General features: G+C 47.0%; 1 protein-coding gene across 2 annotated transcripts in view; it reads left to right on the forward strand.

Annotated features, from left to right (window-relative positions):
- The first annotated feature begins 5,800 nt into the window (after positions 1 to 5,800).
- Positions 5,801 to 27,324, forward strand: part of RBM34 (RNA binding motif protein 34) — a 37,889-nt gene continuing 16,365 nt past the window's right edge. The window contains exons 1-4 of one of the 2 annotated variants that reach the window (XM_074990145.1): positions 5,801 to 5,946; positions 10,494 to 10,665; positions 13,210 to 13,349; positions 18,729 to 18,960. In XM_074990145.1, coding sequence (XP_074846246.1) covers positions 5,894 to 5,946; positions 10,494 to 10,665; positions 13,210 to 13,349; positions 18,729 to 18,960 — 597 coding nt within the window. In that variant the 5' untranslated portion in view covers positions 5,801 to 5,893. The remainder of the gene's footprint in view (positions 5,947 to 10,493; positions 10,666 to 13,209; positions 13,350 to 18,728; positions 18,961 to 27,324) is intronic. The other variant, XM_074990144.1, reaches the window with a different exon arrangement.

Below are 27,324 nucleotides of genomic sequence, written 5' to 3' on the forward strand. Positions count from 1 at the left end.
TCCTTGGGCCACTGCTGTGCCATTACACCCTCCCTATACCCATTACAGGGCATAAGGGGAATAATGCCTACAGTGTCTTGGCATCTGTGGCTGAGACACAGAACTGGGAGTAGTGGTGCTATATTTCTCACATTTGTAATTCCAGAACAAAAATGTGGATAAAGAGTTACCAATTTTATGTAGACTTCTACTTGTTAGGATTTGAGCTGGACATAGTTTTTTATCTGAAACATTCCTTTGCCAAAAAACACAGGTTTGGACTGACCAGAACAATGTGAATTTGTGTAGAAGATACCAAATTGTCAGAGAAAAAACTGGAAATGTCAAAATGATTTTTCCCTCCCACACAGTGTTTCGATATTCAGGGGATGATAGATTCCAAAGCAGACTAAGGGTGTGTCTACACAGCAAAATTATTTCAAAATAATGGCCAATATTCTGAAATAACTGCAAGCGTCTACACAGCAAAACCACTATTCCAAAATATTGGAGGGGTAGCCATGTTAGTCTGGATCTGTAACAGCAATGAAGGGTCCTGTGGCACCTTATAGACTAACAGAAATAGCAATAAATGGCAATACACAAAAACCTGTAGGAGAGCACTTCAATCTCCCAGGCCACACAGTAGCAGACTTAAAAGTAGCTATCCTACAGCAAAGACATTTCAGGACCGACTCCAAAGAGAAATTTCTGAGCTACAATTCATCTGCAAATTCAACGCCCTCAGCTCTGGCTTAAACAGAGACTGCGAATAGCTGGCTAAATACAGAAGCAGCTTCCCCTCCCTTGGTGTTCACACCTCCAGATCATCTGCTGGTAGTAAGCCTCACCCTTGCTGACTGAGCTAACCTTGTTATCCCCACCCTTGCTCTGGCTTATTTATACCTGGCCCTGCCGATTTCCAAGACCAGCATCTGATGAAGTGAGTCTGTGCTCACGAAAGCTCATGCTCAAAACTTTTCTGTTAGTCTATAAGGTGCCACAGGACCCTTCGTTGCTGTTACAGATCCAGACTAACATGGCTACCCCTCTGATACTTGACACCACGCAAGGCGCTGCATTTAGCCATATGGAATGGAAATCTATCAACCTCACAAGGAAGCTTGCACAAACTCAGACAGACATCATTTTTCTCTCCAAATGCAAACGAATGGACATCATACCAAATGGACTAAAGGTGAAAAATCCTTTGCAATCTACATACTGCACAGACTACAGTGAGAGATTATGCCATACGCTCTCGAAGAAACCGAGGAACTACCTAATCAGCATCCTGTACAACAAACAGGAGAACATCAAAAAAGAGCTCTCAAATCTCGAGTCTTTCATAAAAAACCAACCTTCAACACAAACTTCCACACCGCTGAAATTTACTAAAATAAGACAGGAGATTTACATTAGACACTTCACTACTCTACAGAGGAAAAAGGACTGCAAGCTGTCTAAACTCCTGCCTGCCACACAGAGCCACAGCAGTGGTACCACTAACTCACCCAGCAATATCGTCAATCTGTCCAGCTACACACTCAGCTCAGCAGAAGAGTATGCTCTTTCTCGGGGACTCTCTTTTTGCCCCACTATCCGCACAAACATAATACAGTTCTGCGGTGATCTGGAAGCCTACTTTCACCATCTCAGACTCAAAGAATACTTTCAACACAACGCTGACCAGCACACCGTTACACAGACACCCTCCCAGCAGCACAAGAGGAATAACTCCACGTGGACTCCTCCTAAGGGTAGAAATAACAGTCTGGACCTATATATAGAATGCTTTCGCCAATGCGCACAGGCAGAAATTGTGGAGAGAGAGCATCACTTGCCTCACAACCTCAGTCGTGCGGATTGCAATGCCATCCACAGCCTCAGAAACAACCCTGACATTATAATCAAAGAGGCAGATAAAGGAGGAGCTACTGTCATCATGAACAGGTCTGACTACCAGAAAGAGGCTTCCAGACAACTCTCCAATACCAACTTTTACAGGCTACTTTCCTCAGATCCCACCGAGGAATACACTAAGAAACTACACCATCTGCTCAGGACACTCCCTACACAAGCACAAGAACAGATTTATACCAACACACCTCTAGAGCCCCGTCCGGGACTATTCTACCTACTACCCAAGATCCACAAACCTGGAAATCCTGGATGCCCCATCATCTCGGGCATTGGCACTCTCACTGAAGGACTGTCTGGTTATGTGGACTCTCTCCTCAGACCCTATGCCACCAGCACTCCCAGCTATCTCCGAGACACCACTGACTTCCTGAGAAAACTGCAAGATATTGATGACCTACCAGAAAACACTATCCTAGCCACCATGGATGTAGAGGCTCTCTGTACCAACATCCCATACAAAGATGGAATAAATGCTGTCCGGAACAGTATCCCTGATGATGCTACAGCACATCTGATGGCTGAGCTCTGCAATTTTATCCTCACACACAACTATTTCAGATTTGGTGACGATATACGCATTCAAATCAGCGGCACAGCTATGGGTACCTGCATGGCCCCTCAATATGCCAATATTTTCATGGCAGACCTGGAACAGCTCTTCCTTAGCTCTCGTCCACTAACACCCCGTCTCTACTTATGCTACATTGATGACATCTTCATCATCTGGACCCATGGGAAGGAGACTCTGGAGGAATTCCACCGGGACTTCAACAACTTTCACCCCAACATCAACCTCAGCCTGGAACAGTCCACACAGGAGATCCACTTTCTGGACACCACGGTGCTAATACATGATGGCCACATCAATACCACCCTGTACCGTAAACCTACTGACCGCTATGCCTACCTTCATGCCTCCAGCTTCCATCCCAGACACACCACACAATCCTTTGTCTACAGCCAAGCACTAAGATATAACCGCATTTGCTCCAACCCCTTCAACAAACACCTACAGGATCTCTGCCAAGCATTCTTGAAACTGCAATACCCACCTGAGGAAGTGAAAAAACACATCAACAGAGCCAGACGTGTGCCACGAAGCCTCTTACTACAGGACAAGCCCAAGAGAGAAACCAACAGAACACCACTAGCCGTCACCTACAGTCCTCAGCTAAAACCTCTACAGTGCATCATCAGGGATTTACAACCCATCCTGGACAATGATCCCCCACTTTCACAGGCCTTGGGAGGCAGACCAGTCCTTGCCCACAGACAACCTGCCAACCTGAAGCAAATCCTAACCAGCAACTATACACCGGACCACAGTCACTCTAACTCAGGGACCCATCCATGCAACAAACCTCGTTGCCAGCTCTGCCCACATATATACACCAGCAACACCATTACAGGACCTAACCAGATCAGCCACACCATCGTGGGTTCATTCAGCTGCACATCTACCAATATAATTTTTGCCATCATGTGCCAGCAATGCCCCTCTGCTATATACATCAGACAAACTGGACAGTCTCTACGTAAAAGAATAAACGCACACAAATCAGATATCAGAAATGGCAATATACAAAAACCCGTAGGAGAGCACTTCAATCTCCCAGGCCACACAGTAGCAGACTTAAAAGTAGCTATCCTACAGCAAAGACATTTCAGGACCAGACTCCAAAGAGAAATTTCTGAGCTACAATTCATCTGCAAATTCAACGCCCTCAGCTCTGGCTTAAACAAAGACTGTGAATGGCTGGCTTTTCTGAAAAAACTTGCTGGTGTAGATGCAGTCTGTGTGTGTGTGTAGATGTGCTATTTTGAAAAAAGCTATTCCAGAAAATCTCTTTGGCTGCAGCTACACTAGGAAGTACTTCTTTCAAAAGAGGGGTCCTCCATGGTGCCAGCCAACTGGAGCTGAGAGACACCCCTGCTAGCAGAAGCAGGGTTTTATGGCTTCTGCGTCCAGATGCATTTAAAGATGCAGGAACCCAGAAACCCCATAGCAAGAACTTGAGCATGCTAGCAGTGGGAGGAGCATGAGCACTCCTCCAGCACACACTTGCAGTGAAGCCAGACTGGTAGCAGCTACCCCACCGCCAGCATAGCCAGCAACCAGGAGCCCCATGTCCCCAAGAGGCTCCCATGGAGCACTCCAAGAGCTCACAGGACCCTAGGCAGGACGCCTTCCTGGACAGAGGCCGAACATAAGCACCTCCTCAGACTGTGGGGGGGATGAGGAAGTCTTGCATGCAACTGGCTGTTGCTGGGATGTTGTAGTGTTCACCCACTTCTCCACCACCCTGATGTCCCAGCAGCACCCCCAGCCTCATGCCTGACCAGATCCGCTCCAAGGCAACGGAGCTAAGGCAGGCTTTCTGCTGGGCACGGGATGTGGCTCGCCAGTCTGTGGCCGCACCATCTGCCTCCTCAGGACAAAGCAGGTGCCTCTCCCCCACTTGCCCTCCTGGACACTGCTGGGCTGCAGACAAAGACAACAGACCTGCTGGAACTATCAGGCATGAGCATCCCCCAGCCGCAGGAGCAGGAGGTCCAGGTGGGAAGCGATGGTGAGGAGTCCAGCAATGGGATACTCATCTTCACTATCCCCTCTGGGTCACTGAGAAAGGAGGAGGAGCAACCAGAGCTGGAGCAGCATGCCTCATCTGAGACAGGGTAGAAAGCAGCCCAGGGCAGGGAAGCAGGAGGTAATCCAGGAGCTCAGCATGTTGTGTAGGATCCCAGCTGAGCTGGTGCCTGGGGAGATTCCCCTATCCCGGTCCTGGTGACCCTGAGGAAGGAGGAACACTGACTAGGCTGCTGGGCCTGCATAAACTGACTAGGCCACTGAGGCCTGACTGCGGGGATATGGTTTAAGTCCACTGCCTTGTGGGTTATCCTGGGAAGGAGGCTCAGGGAGTGAACCCTGACAGAAAATCCGGAGTGGAGTCCGAAGGCGGTTCGGTGTCAACTTCTGGCACTGTCCCGGCAACTCCTGCAGCTGAGCTGGTACCAGACGTGGAGGTTATCCTCTCCTTTGGACTATATCAGTAAAGCCGAGGGGGACACTGGTGTCTAGGCAGCCCGGAGTCTCCATAATAAACGCCCAGGCTCGCGCCCGGAGAGGTACTCCGGCATCGCTGAACAGCGTTGCATCAACATGGGAGGCAACAGTTACCAGTTATAAGCTCTTGCACAGCTAGCAGAGGAGAAGCGAGCGCACAGAAAGCACAATAAGGACTTGCCAGACACCCACTACATCTGCAAGAGATGCAGCAAGGACTGTCACTCTTGTGTGGGTCTTCATAGTCACAATAGACGCTGTAAATGAAGTCCTCAATTGAAAGTTTAAAGGGCGCGATCTATAGTCTATGCAGACTGAAGGATGCCTACTGCTACATGGGCCTGAGGGCAGCAGGAAATTGTATCTCTAAAAAATTGTGATCACTCCACCTGCTGTTCCTTATCAGGGCTCCAGTTTAACAGCGCTGCATAGGGCTGCATGAATCTGAAGGAGTCCCTGCCCAGCACAGTCTCATCTGCTCCTGTGGCGCTCGGCGCTGCACAGGCACAGCTTGGAGCAAGGCTTGCTGTGCGCCCAAGCGCGGGGACCCTGCTCTGGTCAGGCTCGGATGCATAGGTCGCTCCCCAGAGCCAGGGGCTTTTGGCGGGATCCAGCAGCGCCTGAAGACTCACGGACGGACGGCTCCGCGCGGCCCCCGGCAGCGCGGTACCCAGCAACAGAAGGGCCCCGCATCGCCAGGTGTCTCGTGGGAGCTCTATCCATGTTCCCGTGGCTCCGCCCCCAGGCGAGGCCTATGGGAAGCGTCAAGCGCTAGCTCACGGCCTCCCTTTCGATTTTCCGGAAGGCCGGGCTGCCCGGGTACACGGGAAATGACGTAACCTCGAGGCGCGCACCGGGGGGGAGGTGTTGCGGCGCTTCTCCAAACGAGGCCCGCGCGGCTCGGTGGAGCTGCTCTCTGTTTGCCAGATGCGAGCTTCTAAAGCAGCGAAGGCTCCGAGGCCGGCGCGGCGCGGGGCAGGGTGAGAGCGGGAGCGGGAGCGCGCCCCTTTCCCACCGTCGCCTCCAGCCCCGGGCAGGGCAGCGCGTGCCGCGCCGTGCGCGTTTCCTTCGTACGGGATCCGATCGGGCCCTACGTGCCCAGCCGGTCCCAGGCCCGGGGCTCCGGGCGCTGTCACTCAACCAGCGCCACAGCCTGCCCTAGTTGTGCGCGACTGAAAACGTTCATCTGCCGGGTACTGGAAAGTTAGCCGCTGCCGAGTGCTGCGTGCGGGAGAAGCCCCGGTGGCTGGGCGCGCTGCAGCGTGTGGCAGAGGGCGTCTGTACCCAGCGAAGAGTAACTCGTGCGGTCTGCATACGTTGCAAGGGGGAACAGCCGACTCCGAAGTGCTTGGGTTGAGGGGCTCTGTCCAGGTGGCCCTGGGCCCTATGCGAGAGAGGCCAGGAGGGGGTTGGTTAGGCGCCTTTTCTGCGGCTCTGTAGCCCCGAAGGGCTTCCATAGTAAGAGCTATCATCAGGCAGCTACGTTCGCAGGAGTTAGGGAGCTCTGTGCTGCGAAAAAAACTCGGGTGGGTGAACTTCTTAGTACAGGAAGGGCACAACAGTCGCGAATTTAACAAGCGGGAATTCAATTGTTGGCGAGCAACTGGGCGAGTCAGTTTCACTTTCCCTTGTGGGCTGGCAGGGTCAGCTTCCAAACAGCTCTTCTCCCAGTCTGCCGGCTGTGGTTACCACTGCAGGGACCCATGTGAGGTCACTGATGTGGTGGGAAGTGGGGGGCAGAAGCAGAGGATTCCCCCACCCATACGCACACTGGGCCGGGGATCCTGCCCCACCCCAACTGCAGTCAGAGCAGAGTGGAGGGGGTGAGCTCAGGGCATGGGGCTGCAGTACCTGCTCTAGAAGTCGGGCGTGAAGGGGAGTAGGTGAGGATCCGCTCCAGCGGCACCAACATGCCCCACGCCACAGTGGCAATCATCTTACTTGCAGCAGCGGCAGCTGCCGATCCTGGCCCAGCCTATATAGAGTGGGGCGCCCAGTGTAACATCAGGACCTGCCACCGTTAGACTTCAACATACAAGCTGATCATAAACTGCTCTCTGTCATAATTCACTGCCAAAGCACATTGAGCTGGTCCATCACAGACTACGGCTGTGAATTGATGGAGGGGGGCTGGTATGGCTTGGCCACTGACCAGCTTCCCACAGCCCAACCGCCACGATCTGCCTCCCCCTGGTGCTGTCCAGAGCTGGTTGCGGTACAAGAGACCAGGAGCCCACTGAGTTCCGCTCTCTGGACCCTGATGCCTGCAGGGAGAGAGTGATGCTGGGCAGCTCTGGGAGCCGGTGACCTCTGAGTGGGGACCTACAGTGGGCCCAGGGAGTTTCTTTCTGAGCCCCAGCAGGTATTCAGTATTTGTAGGGGTTCTCAGCACCAAACCCTTGCAAATGTCGTGACCCTACTGTGGAGCTTGAAGGTTATTCTCTTTCACTAGTGAAACAAAAACGTCCATTCTGTTATAGTAGAGGACATTTATAACTACACCATAAGAGTGATCGTAGTGAGATACACTAGTAGTCCATCTAGGCCATGTATACACTAGCCCCAAACTTCGAAATGGCCATCTAAATGTAAATGGCCATTTCGAAGTTTACTAATGAAGTGCTGAAATACATATTCAGCGCCTCATTAGCATGCAGGCAGCCGCGGCACTTTGAAATTGATGCGACTTGCCGCCGCACGGCTTGTCCCAACGGGGATCCTTTTCGAAAGGACCCCGCCTACTTCGCAGTCCCCTTATTCCTGTGAGCAGATGGGAATAAGGGGACTTCGAAGTAGGCGGGGTCCTTTCGAAAAGGAGTCCTGTCGGGACGAGCCGCGCAGCAGTGAGCCGCGTCAATTTCGAAGTGCTGCGGCCGCCCGCATGCTAATGAGGCGCTGAATATGTATTTCAGCGCTTCATTAGTAAACTTCGAAATGGTCATTTACATGACCACTTCGAAGTTTGGGGCTAGTGTAGACACGGCCCTAGTCTAGTATCCTGGCTTCTGATGGGTGGGGGATACCAAATGTTTCAGAGGGAGTGAATAGAACAGGACTATCATTGATGGTCCATCCACTGTTGTCCAGTTGAGCTTCTGACAGTCAGAGGATTTGGGACACCCAGAGCATAGGATTTCATCCCTGACCATCTTGGCTAGCAGCCATTGATAAAGCCATCTGCCATGAACTTACTAATTCTTGGCAGAATTCAGTTATGTTTTTAGTCTTGGCAACATCCACTCGCAACCAGTTCTACCGATTATCTATTCACTATGTGAAGAATTCCATATGTTTTACATTTGTTATCTTCCTTTAGATTATTTCTGGTTATTGTATTCTGTGAAGGGGTAAGAAAACACTTCCCTAGTTAAAACAAAAAAGCAGTCCATTAGCACTTTAAAGACTAACAGAATAATTTACTAGGTGGTGAGCTTTCGGGGGATAGATCCACTTCTTCAGAACCAGTGGGTCTTTCAGTGGGTCTATCCCATGAAAGCTCAGCACCTAATACGTTATTTTGTTAGTCTTTAATGTGCTACTGGACTGTTTTTTGTTTTGATAGTGTTATAGACTACAGGTCTATCTCTTTGTTACTTCCATAGTTAGTTTCTGTGTATGCACCATTTTTGATAATGTAGACCTCTGTCAAATTCTCCCCTTATTCATCTTATTCCTAAAATAAACAGTCTGAGTCACTTTAATCTCTTCGTATACAGAAGTTGTTGCGTATCCCTACTCATTTAAGTTGGTCTGCTTGGTACTTTTTCAGTTCTTCTATGTGTTTTGGGATGGAGTAATCAGAACTACAAATGGTACTTAGTGAGTGAGGTTTCTGTAGTAGGATTATGTATTTTCTGTCTTACCGTGACTCCAGAATCTTTGTCGTGAGTGGTAACAGCTAACGTAGATCCCATCACTGTGTACATGTAGTAAAGATTGTTTTCCCATTAGTATTACTTAGATTTGTCAGTGTTGAATTTCAAATGCCATTTTGTTGCCCAGTCACCTAGTTAAGTGAGATCCCCCTTGTAACTTTGCAGTCAACTTTGGACATGACTACTTTGGATAATTTTGTATTGTCTGCAAACAGCCATGTCACTTTTCACCCCATTTTCCAGATAATTTATTAAGTGTTGAATAGCACACAGGCCCTTGGGAGACCCTGCTTCTTACCTTTCTTCACTATGAAAACTGACCATTTATGTCTAATCCTCCCACCCCATCTTCTTAACCTGTTACTGATCCATGAGAGGACCTTTCTTGTTATCACGACTGCTTGCTTTGCCTAAGAGGCTTTGGTGAGGGATCTTGTCATATCTTTCTGAAAGTAACCTATATTCACCGGATTACACTTGTCGATATGTATATTGATTCTCTCAAATAATTCTAATGGTTTGGTGAGGCATGATTTCCCTTTATAAAGGCTGTGTCATCTCGTCCGCAACATACTGTGTTTTCTGTATGTGTGATCATTTTGTTTTTATAAGAGTTTCAGACAATTTGTCTAGTTTTGAAGTTATGCTTACCAGTCGGTAACTGCCAGGATTACCATTGGTGGCTTTTTTTAAAAGTTGGTTTTACATTAGCTATCCTCTAGTCATCTGATATAAAGGCTGATTTAAGTGATAGATTGCATACCTCTCTGTTACCACCACAGTTATTAGTTCTAAACTTTCATATTTGAGTTCCTTGGAGAATTCTTGCGTGAATATGGGCTGGTCCTGGCAACCGAATCCTGATTAATTTATGAATTTGTTTCAAAATCACTTCTTCTGCCCCATCAATCTGCAACAGTTCCTCAAGTTTTATCCTCTAAAAAAATAGCTTAGGTATGGGCATCTCCTCAGATGCTCTACGGTGAACACATGTGCAAACAATTAATTTAGCTTCTCTTCAATGTCCTTATCCTTGAGTGTTTCTGTAGTGCCTTTTTAGCAGCCGCCTTCTTTTTAATGTTTGCAAATAACTTGTAACTGGATTGTTGTATAGAAGTGTGAAGTATTGTTGACGCTTAGATTTCTTACATGTATTGTTTATACAGCCACATATTTATTAACAGTTATGGCCATTTTCCTCCCGTCATGTCATTCAAAATACAGTCGCTTAGCTCTTTATTTTTTTCAGTTATTGTCCTCTACAATGATATTGTTTGACTTAAGAAATCCAGCACTAAATTGTTTCTCTTTTATATTTTTGCAGCTTTTAACACACAGTACAGTTTGAAGTGACTGCTTAAATTTACAAAATAGTTTCCTTTACATTGTTTGAGTAGTTTTAGTCATGATTCTCTGGTTAAAGTTATTGGCCATAGTGGTTATTTCCTCATGCAACATACTGAAAAGTTTTGTCTTTACATTGTTTTTGGAAATGGCTAGAATTGTAAGTGTGTATTTTGCTGAAAATATTGGAGTTGGTCCTCTAAATCTCTTGTGCTTCCTGAAACTTGAGGTTAGACTAGAACTGGTAATGAGACCTTTAATAATATTGAATGATGCCAGATGAACAATTTCCTCTCCTTTTTTAACAGCAAGGAGCATGAGAGAAATGAAGCTGGTGCATCATCTGAAGACTATGTTATTGGACAAGTTGTCAACAGTTTGTTTCAAAATAAGTCCACAACATGCAGAGAACAGCCCCTGGCACATCTTTTTAATACCTCTCAGTCTGAAACACAGCCAGTGTTTGTTGCTGTGCCAAGAGTAAGTAACTTTATATATATTATACACACACACAGATATTTATTGTAAATGAACAACCCTTGTCACAAGAAATGGTTTTGGTTTTTCCTTTACACCAGGTGGGTTCTATCTAAAACTTCTTGGAATGCTGGAATCTTATTCCCAGTCTTCAAGGGCTTCACTTCTCAGAAGGACTGTGAATATGAATAAAATCCATATATCAGACAACTAATTTGTCTGACAGTGGAAGTCAGTAGTGACAGCTTTCCATATATAAATTCTGTTCTTATATGGGAAGTATGATGGCTAATAACGTCTTATTCGTCTTGAGTTCCAAAATAAAAACAAACAAAACACTACACATCAATGGAAAGAGGGAGAGGGAACAAAGATTTTAAAAATATAATAGTGATGATGCACTCTTTATGGGGCCTTTATTAGTTCATTAAAGTCCAATTGCCCTTGGCTTCATTGTGCAGTTTTAATCATATTTGATTATTAGATTAATAAAAAAACAAGATGTTGGGCTTTCATACTTAAAAGTTGTTAGCAGCGTGGCCTATGATAGTGTAACCAATAGACAGTATGCCAGTTGTGGTTATTCCACATGCTATCATATTTGCTCATTTAATTGTCCCTAATATTACCATGATTGGCAGGTGGAGAGGTGGTTGTGGCATCTTACAGTTTCCTCAAAAATTATCTTACAAGCTATTACAGAGCTCGTATAAAAGATCAATTTTTATTTTAATTCCACAAAAAGCAGGACATAAAATGGAAGAATCATAGAAAACCTTGCTAAAGCAGTAATTTCTGCCCTTGACAGCTTTATAAGATGGCCTACATACAGATGACTTGTGCAAAGTAAAACTGGCTTTTGGTTTGTTATCAAATGATCATCAGTTGAGGATTTTTAAAAAAAACCTTTGACTTTTTTTTTTTAAATTAAGTATTCTGAGCTTTTGGTGGGTATATGGTACGTCCCGACTGTTATCCATTTAAAAACTTTCCCTGTTAAATTATTCAGGCTTAGAAGCTGTATGAGAGGTACTGTCAATACACAATAATGATCCATTTTGCTTGTTAGCTGTATATCTTCTATTTCAGTTGAATTTGCAAGTGGGAGTTATGCAATAAATAGAAGTTGAAAGCAATGTCTAAATGTCTTAGTTTAAGACAATGCAGGTTGAACTTCTCTCTTCTGGTACCCTTGGGACCAGACCAGTGCTGAACAAGGGAATTTAATGGATCATGGGAGATCAATATTGTCTAATACATTAACAACACTTCCACTGCTTAGTGGGCTCTTAGAAGACATTTAGGGGTAAATTGGAGCTAAATAACAGCACAAACACTGAGAGCCAGGACTGGTGGCTGTAAACAAAGTTTAGGGGACACATGATTAGTTGTCATTTGACTAACTAAAATCATGTCAGATTATGAATGTTACCTAACCAAGAGAGTTTGGGATTAGAGAGGCTCAACCTGTATTATAAATGGAAGCTGACAAAATGGATAGAAATAATTTTTGTCAAGTTTTAAATTTTTATATTTTACATTAATTTTCCTTTGAAAGTAATTGGCAGCATATAATTAATCAGAGGCAGTAGTCTTGCTTACATATACAGTGCAAAAAGATAGAATGGCAAAGTGTGCTTCTTCTAATAACTACCCCAAAGCCAAGACGAATTAATTTTATGGATTCTGAAATCCAGTTGTAAGATAATGTAATAGTGACCTTCGCAGTAATATTGGCACTTTTACTACATTTAGATTGAATTGTCATAGAAACAATAATACTTTTTTGGCATTACAAGTTGTAAAAGGGTTGCCAGTTCTACTTTTGTGTGCTTATGCGTGTTAAACTGACCAATGACAGTTTTCCTTCTGGTTTTAAAAAAAAAAAAAAAAGTTTGTACTAAAGAGACCTTTTTACTCTAGAGTGTGTTCCTGTTCTGTTTTCTTTATGCTTGCAGGACTGTAGACATTTTTTATTTAAATTTAAAATCCATTGAGGTTTTGGATGTCCTCTGAGAGGCAAAGTAAAATAAAATGAAGATGCTATGTATGGTGTACATAAATATTTCATTGTGAAATGTAGGTGGATGTCATATCAAATGTTCTGTTAAGCTGTGGCCACACTAGCTCCCTCCTTTCAGAAGGGGCATGTTAATGAGGGATTTTGGAAGATGATAATGAGGCAGCTTTCGAAATCAGGGAGTCCTTTCAAATGGCCCACCTTTATGGGCGGTGTGCGTTCCAAAAGCAGCACTTTAGAATTGCTCATGGCCACCATTATGCTAATGAGGTGCTGCATATTCATGTCAACACCTCATTAGCATCTTCTGAAATCCCTCATTAACATGCTCCTTATGACAGGAGGGGGCTAGTGTGGCCACAGCCTTAGTGTTGAAAATGGATTGTTTCTCTTTTATGATCTCATGGTAGGAAACATTGTAATGGCTTTTCAGGCCTCATATAAAATGGTTATATGATAGCTTTTCTGTTTTGTAGTAAGTCATATATAAAAGAAATAAACTTCTGTACATCACACAATTTTTTAAGGAGAAGAAGAAACGAAAGCATACAGATGTGGAAACAACAGCAGAAGATCAGAGCTCATCTGCCAAACGAGAAGCTCCTATAAAAATTAAGAAATTAAAAAAAATGAGACAGTCTGTTGCAGAGAAAAAACTGGCAAACAGGTAGGTAAACATGTTTTTAAATACAGGGGTGTAGCTGTGTTAGTCTTTAACTTCGCAAATAACAAGCAGTCCTGTGGTACTTTAGAGACTAATTTATTAGATTTTGAGCTTTCATGGGTAAAACCCACTTCATCGGGTGGGATCTGGTGTGGAAATACAGAATCCAGGGTTTACATAGCAGGAGTGTGGGGAAGGAAGTTACTAGGTCACTAGAAAGACCAGTTAATGAGGCAGATTCAGAAAGATGTTTCTCATTCCTCTGAATATCATAGGTGGGGAAATTGCCCTTATAATGCGTAAGCCAGTTGCTACATTGGTGACATCATCATCATATGGACGCATGGTAAGGAGACCCTTAAAGAATTACTCAGGGATTTCAACAATTTCCATCCCATTGTCAACCTCAGCCTGGAACAGTCTACACAAGGGATCCATTTCAGGACACTACAGTAAAAATCAATGATGGTCATGTAAACACCACCCTATACCAGAAACCAACTGACCACTACTCTTACCTACAAGTTTTCAGCTTCCATCCAGGACACATCGTAGGATCTGTGGTCTACAGCTAAGCCCTAAGATAAAACTGAATCTGTTCCACTCCCACTGATAAAGGTAAATACCTACAAGATCCTTTAGCAAGCATTTTTAAAAGTTAATTACTCACCTGGGGGAAGTAACAATACAGTCTGACACACCAGAGGAGTACCCCAAAGTCACCTACTTTCAGATAGAACATCACTGGTCATCATCTTCAGCAGGGGTGCACAAAGTTGGGGGGGTGGGACCCCCTTAGGGGGGCATGACATTTCCTAAGTGGGATGCAGCATGATCGGCTCCTGGGTCTCAGGCTCATCCATCTAATTAAAAATGTTGACATACGTTACTGTTTTTATGTGTGTGTGTGTTCACATTGATATACTGATTAATAAAGTTAGACAGGTTGAGGGGCCCTGCTAATTGCAGGGATGAAAAGTGGGGCCCGACATAAAACGTTTGCTAACCCTGACCTATAGTCCCCAGCTTAAACCCCTTCAGCGAATCATTAACCAGCTACAATCTATCCTGGAAAACAATCTTTCACTCTGAGACTTTGGGGGACAGACCAGTCTTCACCTACAGACAGCCCCCCAACTTCAAAAAAAATCCCAGCAGATGCACACCACGCCACTGGAACCTGTCTCTGCAACAAACCCCATCCTACGACTTAACCACATCAGCCAACACATAAAGGGCTCATACATCTGCACATCCACTAGTGTGATAAATGCCATCAAGTGCCAGCAATGCCCTCTGCCAGGTATACTGGGCAAACTGGACAGTTTTTGTGCCAAAGGATAAATGGACATAAATCTGATTTCATGAATGGTTACACACACTAACCTGTAAGTGATTGTTTTAATCTTCCTGGTCATTCAGTAATGGATTTAAGGTTGTGTCCTCTGAAATCTGGTATGCTCTTGTCTGACAACATCTATGGTCTGGCAGAACCAGGGATGTTGTGGGACCAGAGAGCCCCAGTGGCTGGGAGGGAAGACAAGCCAAGCTGGTGGTAGGGTGGCCTGGGAGCAGTGGCCAGCCCAGGAAGCCTGCAGATAGGGAAGCATCTGGTCCAGGGGATCTGGCATCCTGGGGCCAGGGAAGCTGGTGGCCAGGGCAGGTAGGGCTGGGCAACTGTAAGCCAGGGCAGCTAGCAGTCAGGGCAGCCAGTGGCTCAGAGCTGGAGAATCGGGGCCGGGACAACTGGCAGCCAGTGCAGTTGGCAGCTGGGACCAGGGAAGGGGATGTCTGTGGTCCCTTTGTAGTTGGGGAAGCCTATGGTGGCAAATGCATCCATGTTTCCTGGAGTGACAACCCTCTATATTAGCATGTAGTTGATGGCCTTGGCTATCTGCAGGAGCACGACCCTGACTGTGGATTTCCTCACACCAACGGGTTCCACACTGAGCAGTAGCTATCTGGCATGGTGAGTTTCCACTGTGTGACCACACATTTCTTCATGGGGAGCTACTCACAGAGCTCTAGGAAGGTGGTCTTCCACGTCCATAAGTTCTGCCACCTCAATGATCCTCCCATCGCTGCAGAACAGTGTGGTCCCACCAGTCCAAGCTTATTTCACACTGCCAGAGGTGGCTTTCCACAGTGTGCAGGGGCTCCAGGACCTGGGAGAGCAGGGCATGCAGGCCATGATGGAGTTTGTCCTGCTGGAGCAACAAAGAGGAGATGTGGCCCTTGAGCCTGGCACTGCTTTGCAGCAGCTCTGGCTCCATGTTGTGCATGCTGTGGTGTCTGCCAGGGCAACCAGAGCACAAGGAAGCGCATGCCCACTACGTTTATGTCCGGGGGAAGGGGTGGGCAGTGGTGGAGTGTCTTATGAGGTGCGGCCGTAGACAAGAGCTCCTGGAAGCATGCTTCACAACTTGCCTGACACACCAGCCACAGGAAATATCTGCCTTCGTAGTGCTTTAATTCCGAGGCAGGCTCCGCTTTGTGTGGATGCACTATTTCAGAATAGTTCTGCCTTGTTTCGGTGCTTCCCCATAGTATGGACATGCTCTTTTAATTTAGTTATTTTGGGAGTTGTTAACTCTATTTTAGTTATTTCAGAATAGTTTCCTAGTGTAGACATAGCCTAAAGTGCCATGGGACTGCTAGATATTTTTAAATACAATTCAACCTAGCCTCACGTAGGTCAAAATCTTGCTGTTATAGCTAAGTCAGAAAATAAAACACTTATTATTCTATTTTACTATGTTCACTTTAAGGATACGGTAGGTAATTTCATACAGACTGTCCCAGTAGGGAATAAAATCTCTCATTCTTTGGGATATAAGGACACAGGTTGTCAGGAACATTAATACCCTACCCTGAGAGACATGGATTAAGGCAGGGCTAGGCAACAGACAGACAGGCTGCAGGTCAAATTTTGACTTCAGACACTTTTGAATGGATCTCAAAGTATGTTGTTTACTTATTATTTATTTTATTTTCTCTGGAGTCTGAACCTTGTCTGTTCCTTGACCAAGAAATACAGATCTTGGCAAAAGTAACTGACTGCTCCTGTAGCAACAGTTACTCTTGCAGAGTTGTGTTCCCTGAGGTTACAGTCTGCTTTAAGCAAGAAAGAAGCCTAAATCCAAAGAGGAGATACGCTGTTAGATGAGTAAGCTATCTCTGACTTTCTTCTCTTGGCAGTCTGACACCAAAGGCAGGTTTGCTCTGAGAGCTACCTTCTGTAATATTGTCTATCCCCGAAATGAATGTGTGAGCAAGGTACCAGTGATTGAAAAAGTCATTCTTAGGCCACTGACAATGAAATGTGCTCGCTTCCAGTGTTTGGAAATAGCTATCAGAGAGCATACATAATGTTAACATCTGTTGCATTTTTAACTGACAGACTCCATATCCAAGTCTGCAGTTTTATATTTGCTGTGTCCACTTGCGTAATCTGTAACATGAAAGGCTGCTTTTAAAACTGAATAGATGTCAAAACAAAAAGCAGTCAAGTAGCACTTAAAAGGCTAACAAAATAATTTATTAGGTGAGCTTTCATGGGACAGACCCACTTCTTCAGACCATAGCCAGACCAGAACAGACTCAATATTTAAGGCACAGAGAACCAAAAACAGTAAGCAAGGTGGACAAATCAGAAAAAAATGATCAAGGTGAGCAAATCAGAGACTAGAGGGGTAGAAGGGGGGGGAGGTCAAGAATTAGATTAAGCCAAGTATGCAAATGAGCCCCTCTAGTGACTCAGAAAATTCCAATCCCAGTTCAGACCATGTTAATGTGCTGAATTTGAATATAAAAAACAGTTCGGCGGTCTCCCTTTCAAGAGTGGTGTGAAAATTTTTCTTCAGTAACATGCACAGTCTTAAGTCATTAGCAGAATGGCCCCCTCCATTAAAATGTTGACTAACCGGTTTGTGGATCTGGAGTGTTTTTATGTCTGTTTTGTGCCCATTAACTGTTCATCTAAGGGAGTTTGAAGTCTGTCCAATGTACAAAGCATGTGGGCATTGTTGGCACATGATGGCATATATGATGTTAGTTGAGGAACATGAGAATGTGCCCGTGATTCTGTGAATAACCTGGTTAGGTCCAAAACAAAGTTAGGTCCAGTGATGGTATTTCCAGAGAAGATATGTGGACAAAGCTGGCAGCGGGCTTTGTTGCAAGGAAAGGTTCCAGGACTGGTATTCCTGCGGCATAGGCTGTGGCTGTCGGTGAGGATCCTCATAAGATTGGGAGGTTGTCTGTAGGAGAGAACAGGCATGTCACCCAGGGCTTTCTGGAGTGTGGCATCCTGATTAAGGATAGGTTGTAGGTCTTTAATAATTCGTTGCAGTGATTTGAGTTGTGGGCTGTAGGTGATGACCAGTGGTGTTCTGTTCTTGGCTTTTTTGGGCTGATCTTGGAGTAGTTGGTCTCTGGGTATTCGTCTGGCCCTGTCGATTTGTTTTTTTTTTTTCTCCTGGTGGGTAATTCAGGTTTATGAATATTTGGTAGAGATCTTGTAGTTTTTGGTTTCTGTCAGTTGGATCAGACCAAATGCAATTGTACCTAAAGGCTTGACTGTAAACAATGGATCGAGTTATGTGTTCAGGATGGAAGCTAGAAGGGTGTACGTAAGTACAGCGAACAGTGGGTTTCCAGTACAGTGTGGTACCGATCAGGTCATCCTTGATTTGTACTGTAGTGTGTCAGTTATCGTTCATGTAACCTTTTTGGCATATACCTTGGATGGACTGAAATCCAGTAGCATGTTCATAGAGAACTTCTCCCAAAGATTGCATGTTTGTGTATGCCTATAATGTTAGTAAGACAGCAGGTAGAAAAAAAATATATTTTTTATTTTAATTTGTATCAAATTGATTTACTTTTGCAATCTATTCTGTCATACATATCAAATAGCAACAATGACCAGCCAACATACCAGTAAATAATCACTTTCAATATTATGGCTAGGTATTTTTTGCTTAATGTATATGACATTTCTTTCCTTCAATTAAAAATGGAAGTTGTCTTGTTATTGCAGTTGTGCAATTGTTTTTATAATTTAAGAATAACTAGGGGGTTGTGGCCTCAGCTCACTATGCTTGCCAATCCCCCTCTTTTCATGGGGGCTTGGGGAGCCGCATGGCCAGCCACAGCCTTCCTGGGGTCTTCCCCCACCCCTTCCCTGGCCCTCTTCCCACCTCCACCCCCAAGGCGGCAGACAGATGCATTTATGTGATATCCTTCGATCACCTGTCAGGAAAAAATATTGTTATATATATAGAAAGAGAGCTTACATTGAAGAACTTCCCTTCTGTGACTGAAAAAATATCAAAGCTATTCATACCAGTCATCCAGTTTTGTTTTTCATTTGTGCCAAAGAGAGAGTACATTGGAACAGGCAGATGAAGAAGAGGAAAAAAAAGAGATCAAGGTCAAACAGAAGCTAAAAAACAGAACATCTCAAGCTGAAGCCAAAAGACTTGCTAGTTCAGCTAATGAAATTGATGTGAAACAGTGCAAGAAGAAAAGCCAAATTAGTGATGCTGAGGAGATGCTAAAGAATCAGAGAACTGTGTTTGTTGGGAATTTACCTGTCAGCTGTACTGTTCAGGTGAGTGAATAATTTTCTGTGGGCTAAAGGGAGACATAACAAGTCTTGATTTAAAAGTACACTCTCAACTTGAAAAATGACAGTTTCTGAAAATTGATATTTATGACTGAAAGATGCAAGAGAGAAAATATTTGTACGTATTTTGTGCATTTGGCACCACTTTGTGTCAGTGTTCCCTCTATTCTTTCCATCCATCAGCAGAATAAATTTTGTCATTTGCACCAAGGGATGTGTGGATGTGCACCACCAGTAGAAACACATGCTGCTGGCTCTGGGTGGCTGTGGATGCTCTGCTAATCAGCTGTGGGCACCTGAATCTCTTACAGCTTACAGGGCAAACTGGTTTGCACATAGTTACCCGATTTCCCTGTATAGTTAACAAATTTCTCTCTTCCTGAAAAAATTATAAATATTGATGAGGATCAGAAAGACCTTTGGTTTTGTAAGGTGACATTAAAATCAGAGCATATCATTTAGCAGATGCTTTATCTGAAACTAGATGTTTAAATCAATTTAGACATTTTAAGAAAAAACTTGAAATTAACAGTATATTCTTCTTTGAGCGATTGCTCATGTGCATTCCAGTTTGGGTGTGCTCTGGGCGCATGCCCAGTTGCCGGAAGCTTTTTGCCCTAGCTGGTAGCCCTAGCGTCAGCGCAGTGCCCCCTGGAGTGGTACCCATATGGCCACCCATATATGCACCCCCACCCCCAGCTCAGTTCATTCTTGCCACACTGTTGGGTTGCTGGAGCTCCCTCATTGTTGAGTGTTCGCTGGTAGCCTTTATTGTTTTAATTAGCTGTAAATAGTTTAGATAGTTATCTTTCATAGGTAAATAGCTCTTTTTAGCACCTAGTGAGCTGAGGTGGGTTTCTAACCCCCCGTCAGTGCCAGGGGATGCCTAGCTTCCCAGGGTTTAAAACCTGTTCAAAATGAGGCAAGTGAATGCCTGAAAGCAACCTGCTTAGAGCTTGCCTGAGTTGCTTCGGTGAGGCACATCTTCGGGAGCGCTGCTCTATTTGCAAGGTCTTCAAGCCTAGGACTTTAAAAGATAGAGCTCAACAGCTGAAGGTTCTACTAATGGAATCAGCCTTGCACCCGGACATTTCCCCGGTGGGAACTCAGAGTGCTGCATCGTCAGTGCCGAGCGCTCTGGCACCATTGGTGTCATCGGAAAGTTCCTGGTGCTGAGAGCAGGACTTGGCGACATAAGAGCCAGTCTCCGGTGCCTCACGAGAAGAGAAGATGTGACCGGGCTTGATTGCAAGAGAGAAGGAGGTGAAAACAAGCTTCGGGGGAGTCCGCCAGATTGCACCGTGACCGGAGTCATGAAGTGCAGGTGTCGACTCCAGTGCAAGGTGGGAGCCTGCACTCTCCCAGACTGCCCTCGATGCTGGAGGCCTTTAGCGCTGCACAAGGCCTCCTGCAAATTACGATGCTGTGGCAGATGCCGTACCGGGAGCCTTCATTGCCCCAGTTTCAGGCACCTGAACGGGCTCTAGGGACCCCAGCATGATTCCTGACGCCAGTGAGACCCCCACAAGCGGTCGCCTCCCTCGGTGCCGCGCAGATGGTGCAAAGCGCACAAGAACCGGTGGGCTCTACGGGACCCTCGGCACCGCCATGGTTGTCGGTGTCAGAGTCCGTCGGAGTCAGACTCGTTTTACTCCATCTCGGCTCGGAGCGGGAGTACGAGGTCATCTCGATGCAGAGGGCACCGACACTGCTCCCAACGCCCCTTAGAGGGGGAGTGGCAAAGGCTCCCCCCAAGGTGCCCCACAATGGCCCTTCTGGACTCCGTGGGTGATCCATGAGGCACAGGGTGATCTGTGGGACTCTCGACTAGGGTGCCAGGTACTCCTCGGGTACCGAGGTTGGCACCGACTGCTGCTTTGGGGGCCCCACTGACAGAGCAGGCGGAGTTGTCAGCACTGGCACCAGTGCAGTCAGCGACGACCCAAGCGTGGGCACCACCCTGGAAGGCACTGGGGACTGTGGTGCAGGGGGCACCAGCATTGACAGAAATGGTGCCATCCCAGGTGCAGAGTGGCCCTGTCTTCTTCGCACCGAACCAGAGACTACTAGGGGGCCCTTTACCCCAGGCTCTGAGCACGGTGCCGGGCACTCAAATGGAAGTGCCAGAACCCCCTGCACCAGTGGGCTTGGAGGGCGTGATGTCTTCGTCCTCGTCCTCCCCAGATGAGGTGGTGGCTGGATCCTCTCCATCCCTGGTACTGGAGGATGGGGGAGCGTACCAGTAGTTGTTGAGGAGGGTGGTCCAGAGTCTAGGGGTGCAGGCAGAAGAGGCCAGGGATGAAAAAGACCGTTACAAACATTCTCTCGACGTCTGAACCGACCAGGGTGGCACTGCCCATTATAAAGACAATTGCCAACACAGCAACGACAGTGTGACAGATCCTGGCCTCAGACTTGCCCCGGCTAGGAAAAATGAGCGCTGATATTTTGTCCCAGCCTAGGGAAATGAACATCTGTTCACCCATCCTCCCCCGGACTCCCTAGTTGTGGATGCTGTGAACAACAGGGGCCCTCCCCTAGAAACAAAGAGGCCAAACAATTAGACCTCTATGGTAGGAAAGTTTATTCTACAGATGGCCTCCTGTTGAGAATTGCTAACCAGCAAGCCATGGTTAGTATATATGCGTACAGTATGGCCAGCTCCATGGACCGCTTCACTGAGCTGCTCCTGCCAGAGACCAAGCCAGAATTTATGGCCCTGGTGAAGGAGCAGAGACTCATATGTAGAGCAGCACTACAGGCTGCCCTAGATGCAGCCGATGCAGCCACCAGGCTCATGGCCTTGGCTGTAGCCATGAGAAGGGGGGCACGGCTTCAGGTCTCGGGACTCTCACAGGTAGTGCAGCCGTCCATACAGGGCTTCCCCTTTGAGGGCCCCTCCCTATTTTTGGAAAAAACTGACAAGAGGCTTCATAGTATGAAGGACTCACGGAGTGCCCTGCGCTCACTGGGTCTCTATGCACTGGCGACCCAGAGGAGACACTTTACCCCAAGGCCCCAGTTCAGACCATTCCCACAACAACAATGGGATGGGAACAGGAGAAGGGGCCACCACAAAAGGAGACGTCAGGGCCGCCATATACAGGACCAGAGCCACCAAAAACCTGCATCGGGGTCTAAACACCAGTTTTGATAGGGCAGTCGGGAGTGACACACCAGCACCCCCACAGTTCCAGCTCAGCATTTATTTTCATCCCGCCTATCCCTGTTCTGCCATGCATGGTGCAGCATAACGTTGGACCAGTGGGTCCTCTGCACGGTGGAAAAAGGATGTGCTATCCAATTTTCTTCTTACCCCCTTCCCTCTCCCTCTTCAGGGACCCCTCTCACCAGACAGTTCTCAGCCAGGAAGTAGGGGCCCGCCTAAAAAAGGGGACTATAGAGGAAGTTCCCCAGGAATTCCGGGGACAGGGATTTTATTCCCATTATTTCCTAATCTCGAAAGTGAAAGGGGGGCTACGGCCAATCTTGGATCTGCGAAATGTGAACAAATTTGTGAAAAAGATAAAGTTTTGTATGATATCCCTGGGCATAATTATCCCAATGCTGGAACGAGGGGACTGGTTGGCTGCTCTCAACTTACAGGACCCATATTTTCACATAGCAATCTATTCACCTCACAGGAAGTTCCTCTGGTTTGTACTAGGGAAGGACCATTCCCAGTTCAGTCCTTCCGTTTGGCCTCTCCTTGGGCCCAAGAGTCTTTACCAAGTGTGTGTCAGTAGTGACAGCCTTCCTACGCAGGCACGGAGTGCACCTGTTCCCTTACCTAGACTACTGGCTGATCCGAGGTCGGTCACAGAGCCAGGTGGTGAGAGATGTCCAGCTGATACGAGAAACATTCGACACATTAGGCCTCCTAGTGAACGAGGCAAAGTCCATGCTAGCCCCAACTCAGGTCGTGGAGTTTGTGGGCGCCCAACTAGCTGCAGAGCAAGCCAGGGCCTTCCTGCCCCAGAGCAGGGTCCAAGCCATGGCATCTTGCATCCAAGAACTAATCAGGTTCCCAACCACAATGGCCAGAGGATGCCTCAGACTGTTGGGCCACATGGCGGCATGCACATTCCAGAAGGCCAGGTTATGAATGCACCCCTTCCAGCTGTGGCTCGCCTCAGTATACAGATCTATCAGGGACAATATAGACAAGTTAGTGACAGTCCCCCCAGGAGTGTTAATGGCATTATGCTGGTGGCTAGAGTCTGGGTTGGTCTGCATGGGAGTGTCCTTCAATCACTTGCAACCCTCCCTCTCCATGGTCACAGATGCTTTGGACCTGAGCTGGGGAGCACACTTGGGGGACCGACAGACTGAAGCCCTGTGGAGCAAGACCGACGCTCAGCTTCACATAAACGTGCGGGAGCTCAGAGCGGTTCAGCTGGCATGTGAAGTGTTTCAGAGTGAACTGAAGGGGCAGTGTGTCGCAGTCAGAACAGACAATACTGCGGCAATGTACTATATAAACAAACAAGGGGGCACACGCTCGTTGCCCCGTGTCTTGAGGCCCTCGCACTCGGGGCCTTCTGCATCCAGCACCAGATTCTCCTGAGGGCGTTCTACCTGCCTGGGGCTCACAACTCTCTAGCAGACCATCTCAGCAGGTCCTTCATGGACCATGAGTAGTCATTACACACCGAAGTACTGAATTCAATTTTCCAGAGGTGGGGACGTCCCCAGGTAGACCTCTTTGCCACTCATCTCAATGCAAAGTGCAGGATGTTCTGCTCTTACCAGAACCGAAGTCCGGGCTCTGGGGCAGATGCCTTCAGCATTCGTTGGTTGGGTCGCTTGCTGTACACCGTCCCACCGATACTGCTCATCCACCGAACACTGTTGAAAATTTGGTATCATCATCAGTTATCCTGGTGGCCCCAGCCTGGGCTCGACAACATTGGTACTCGATCCTCTTGGAGATGTCCACTCACGCCCGGAGGTGCTTCCACTGCGCCGGACCTGCTGACAGACACAGGAGGAGGGGAGACTGCGGCACCCCAATCTCCTGGTGCTGCATCTCACAGCATGGAGGCTCCATGGCTGAGACCGGTCGAGCTGGCCTGCTCTGAACCTATCAGGAAAGTATTGTTGAACAGCAGGAAACCCTCCACCAGGGCAACATCTGTAGCCAAATGGAAAAGGTTTGCCATATGGGCCACTCAAAAGGGGCTGTCCCCGGCAGAGGCCCCAATACCTTGTATCCTAGACTACTTGCTGGCCCTAAGCCAGACAGGGCTGTTGCTATTCTCCCTGAAAGTGCACTGGGCAGCCGTTTCGGCATTTCACCCAGGGGCCGGGATGTCGTTGGTCTTCTCAGACCCAGTGATGAAAAGGTTCATGAAGGGAATGGAAAGGGTCAAACCACAGGTTCGGGCCCCCCTGCCAACATGGGACCTTAACTTGGTTTTGTCTAAGCTTATGGCTCGTCCATTTGAACCCCTTGCCTCCTGTTCTTTGTTGTTCCTTACCTACAAGGCAATGTTCCTGGTGGCCATTGCCACAGCCAGAAGGGTGTTGGAGCTCAGGGCCCTGACGTGGACCCACTTTATATGGTGTTCCTCAAAGATAAGGTCAGGCTGAGACCCCACCCAGCATTTCTGCCTAAGGTGGTCTCCCCCTTCCACATTAACCAAGACATCACCTTACTGGTGTTCTATCCAAAGCCCCATGCCTCCCCTAGGGAGCAGAGCTTCCACGCTTTGGATGTCCAGAGGGCGCTGGCCTTCTATATGGACAGGACCAAACCCTTCTGGAAGTTGCAGCAGTTGTTTGTTGCAGTGGCAGACAGGATGAAGGGGCACCCAGTCTCCTCTCAGTGGATCTCCTCCTGGATAGTGGCCTATATCAGAGAGTGCTACAAGCTGGCGGGGGTTCCCCCTCCCCCGATCAGGGCCCACTCCACTAGGGCACAGACATCCTCTGCGGCGTTTGTAGCCAGGGTCCCTATCGAGGACATCTGCAGGGCAGCCACTTGGTCCTCCATACACACGTTCGCAGCACATTATGCAGTTCCGCAGCACGCACGGGAAGACGCTGTGGTGGGCAGGACTGACCTGCACTCCTTTTGGGGCTCCGACCCCACCTCCTAGACATTGTCTTGCATTCACCCATTTCGGAATGCACATGAGCAATCACTCGAAGAAGAAAAGACAGTTACCTGTTCTGTAACTGGTGTTCTTGGAGATGTGTTGCTCATGTCCAATCCAAAACCCTCCTGCCTTCCCCTCTGTCGGAGTGGCCGGCAAGAAGGAACTGAGCGGGGGGGCAGGGCGGACAGCGCATATATGGGCGGCCGTACGGGCACCACTCCAGGTGGCGCCGCACTGACCCTAGGGCTACAGGCTAGGGCAAAAAGCTTCCGGCAACTGGGCATGTGCCTGGCACACACCCAAATTGGAATGGACATGAGCAACACATCTCAAAGAACACCAGTTACAGAACAGGTAACTGTTTTTTTGATAAATGAGGGTCCTGGTGATACTTTTACAGTAGTTACTGATTGCTGAGCCTGGACAGAAGGGTAAAATTTCATCCTTTATTGTTCAAGTCTAATAAGGGAATAGTCCCAAACTAACTTTGGCAAGATGGAAAACTTAACTTTTCTATTCATATTAAATCTATCACATAGGCAATGTCTACAGTAGCATTCCTCTTTTGAAACAGGCAAGCAAATGAAGGAAATAAAAAATTCAAATGAGGCACAGACCTATATATCTATATCTGGCACTTCATTACCATATTATTTCGAAAGAGCTTCTTTCGAAAGAAGAAAAGCAGTGTATACATGGCTCTTTTGAAAGTAATCCCCATCTTCAAAAGAACCCTTCTCCCTATTTTTGAAGCTGTTCCGAAAGAAGAGTAGGCAAATGAGGTGCCAGATAAGTAAATCTGTGCCTCATTTGCATGCCTCTTTTGAACGAGGAATGCTAGTGTAGATATAGCCATAGGGCCAAAGCCAATTCCAGACACAAGTGGTTACATTTAAAAACTGGAGCTACTAGTTAGGTAAGCTTTGGCTTGCTCATGACTGCACAAGTGTCTCTTATGAACCAAATCATCATCTGCTGGACTCTTACTGAAAAGACTTAAAGAATTAGCTGCATTTTCCTGTTGACAGTTATAGTGTATATTCACTTGCTTTCTAGTTTTTTCCTAAACATGTAATTTTCTGTTACTTCTAACACTGTGTACTCTAAATTGATACATGTTTTGCTTCTTTATTACCAGTAGCAAAGACATAGGAGAAACCAGGATAAAATAAATCGCTCTATTACATATGGGAATTTTTGCATTTGAGTTTAGAAATTCCTGTTATGGTATGTAATGTGCAAATTTCCAATAAATATCAGGAGCGTGGGGGATGGCAGGTGAGCGAGGCTAAATCAAAACCACCTTCATTTTATTTCATCTGCTGGAGTCTGCAGAGAATTTGGAACCCAAGGAATAATTTCGATAGTTACAGAAAATAAATATGGTTACGGTGTTACAGATGTTCTTTGTATTTAATCAGCCAGAATGCTGAATTCAGTTTTCGCATTCAGTATTGTTCTTTCTTTTGAAACAGCAAAAGCTGTACAAGCTATTTTGACCTTTTTTTATTTATTGTATAGTAATAGTAATTCATAGAGTCTGCTTCTACACTCATCCCCTCCCGTCGGAGGGGGGCATGGTAAAGAGAAGTTACTCACCTGTAGTAACGATAGTTCTTCGAGATGTGTCCCCATGGGTGCTCCACAATAGGTATCGGGCTCGCCCGGCGCTGCAGATCGGAAATCTTCTAGCAGTTTCTCCTGGATCACGCATGCGCCGGTGCGCACTGCCCCCCCTGCGTGCCCCCAGCCGTGTGCACAATCCGGTCCCCGCCAGTTCCTTGACCAACCACCTCGGATGCTCCTGAAAAACACTAGACAGAGATCCGAAGCGGGGAGGATGGGCGGGTGGTGGAGCACTCACGGGGACACATCTCGAAGAACCATCGTTACTACAGGTGAGTAACTTCTCTTTCTTCATCGAGTGGTCCCCGTGGGTGCTCCACAATAGGTGACTACCCAGCAGAAACCCAAGTAAGGAGGTGGGTAATCGGTTTATGTGCAGCTTGTCCCCGAGAGGACTGCTGTCGACAGATGGGTATCCTCTTGGAATACCCGAGGCAGGGCATAATGCTTGGCGAAGGTGTCATATGATGACCAGCTCGCCGCTGTACAGATGTCTGTTAACGCGATGCCCTTGAAGAAGGCTGTTGACGCCGCCACCGCCCTGGTGGAGTGAGCCCTGGGCGGGGCCAGCAAAGGAGCCTTTCGAAGCTCAAAGCACATTTTTATACAGGACGCAATGTGC

Source organism: Carettochelys insculpta, chromosome 3, assembly GCF_033958435.1.
Source record: "Carettochelys insculpta isolate YL-2023 chromosome 3, ASM3395843v1, whole genome shotgun sequence".
Lineage (NCBI taxonomy): Eukaryota > Metazoa > Chordata > Testudines > Carettochelyidae > Carettochelys > Carettochelys insculpta.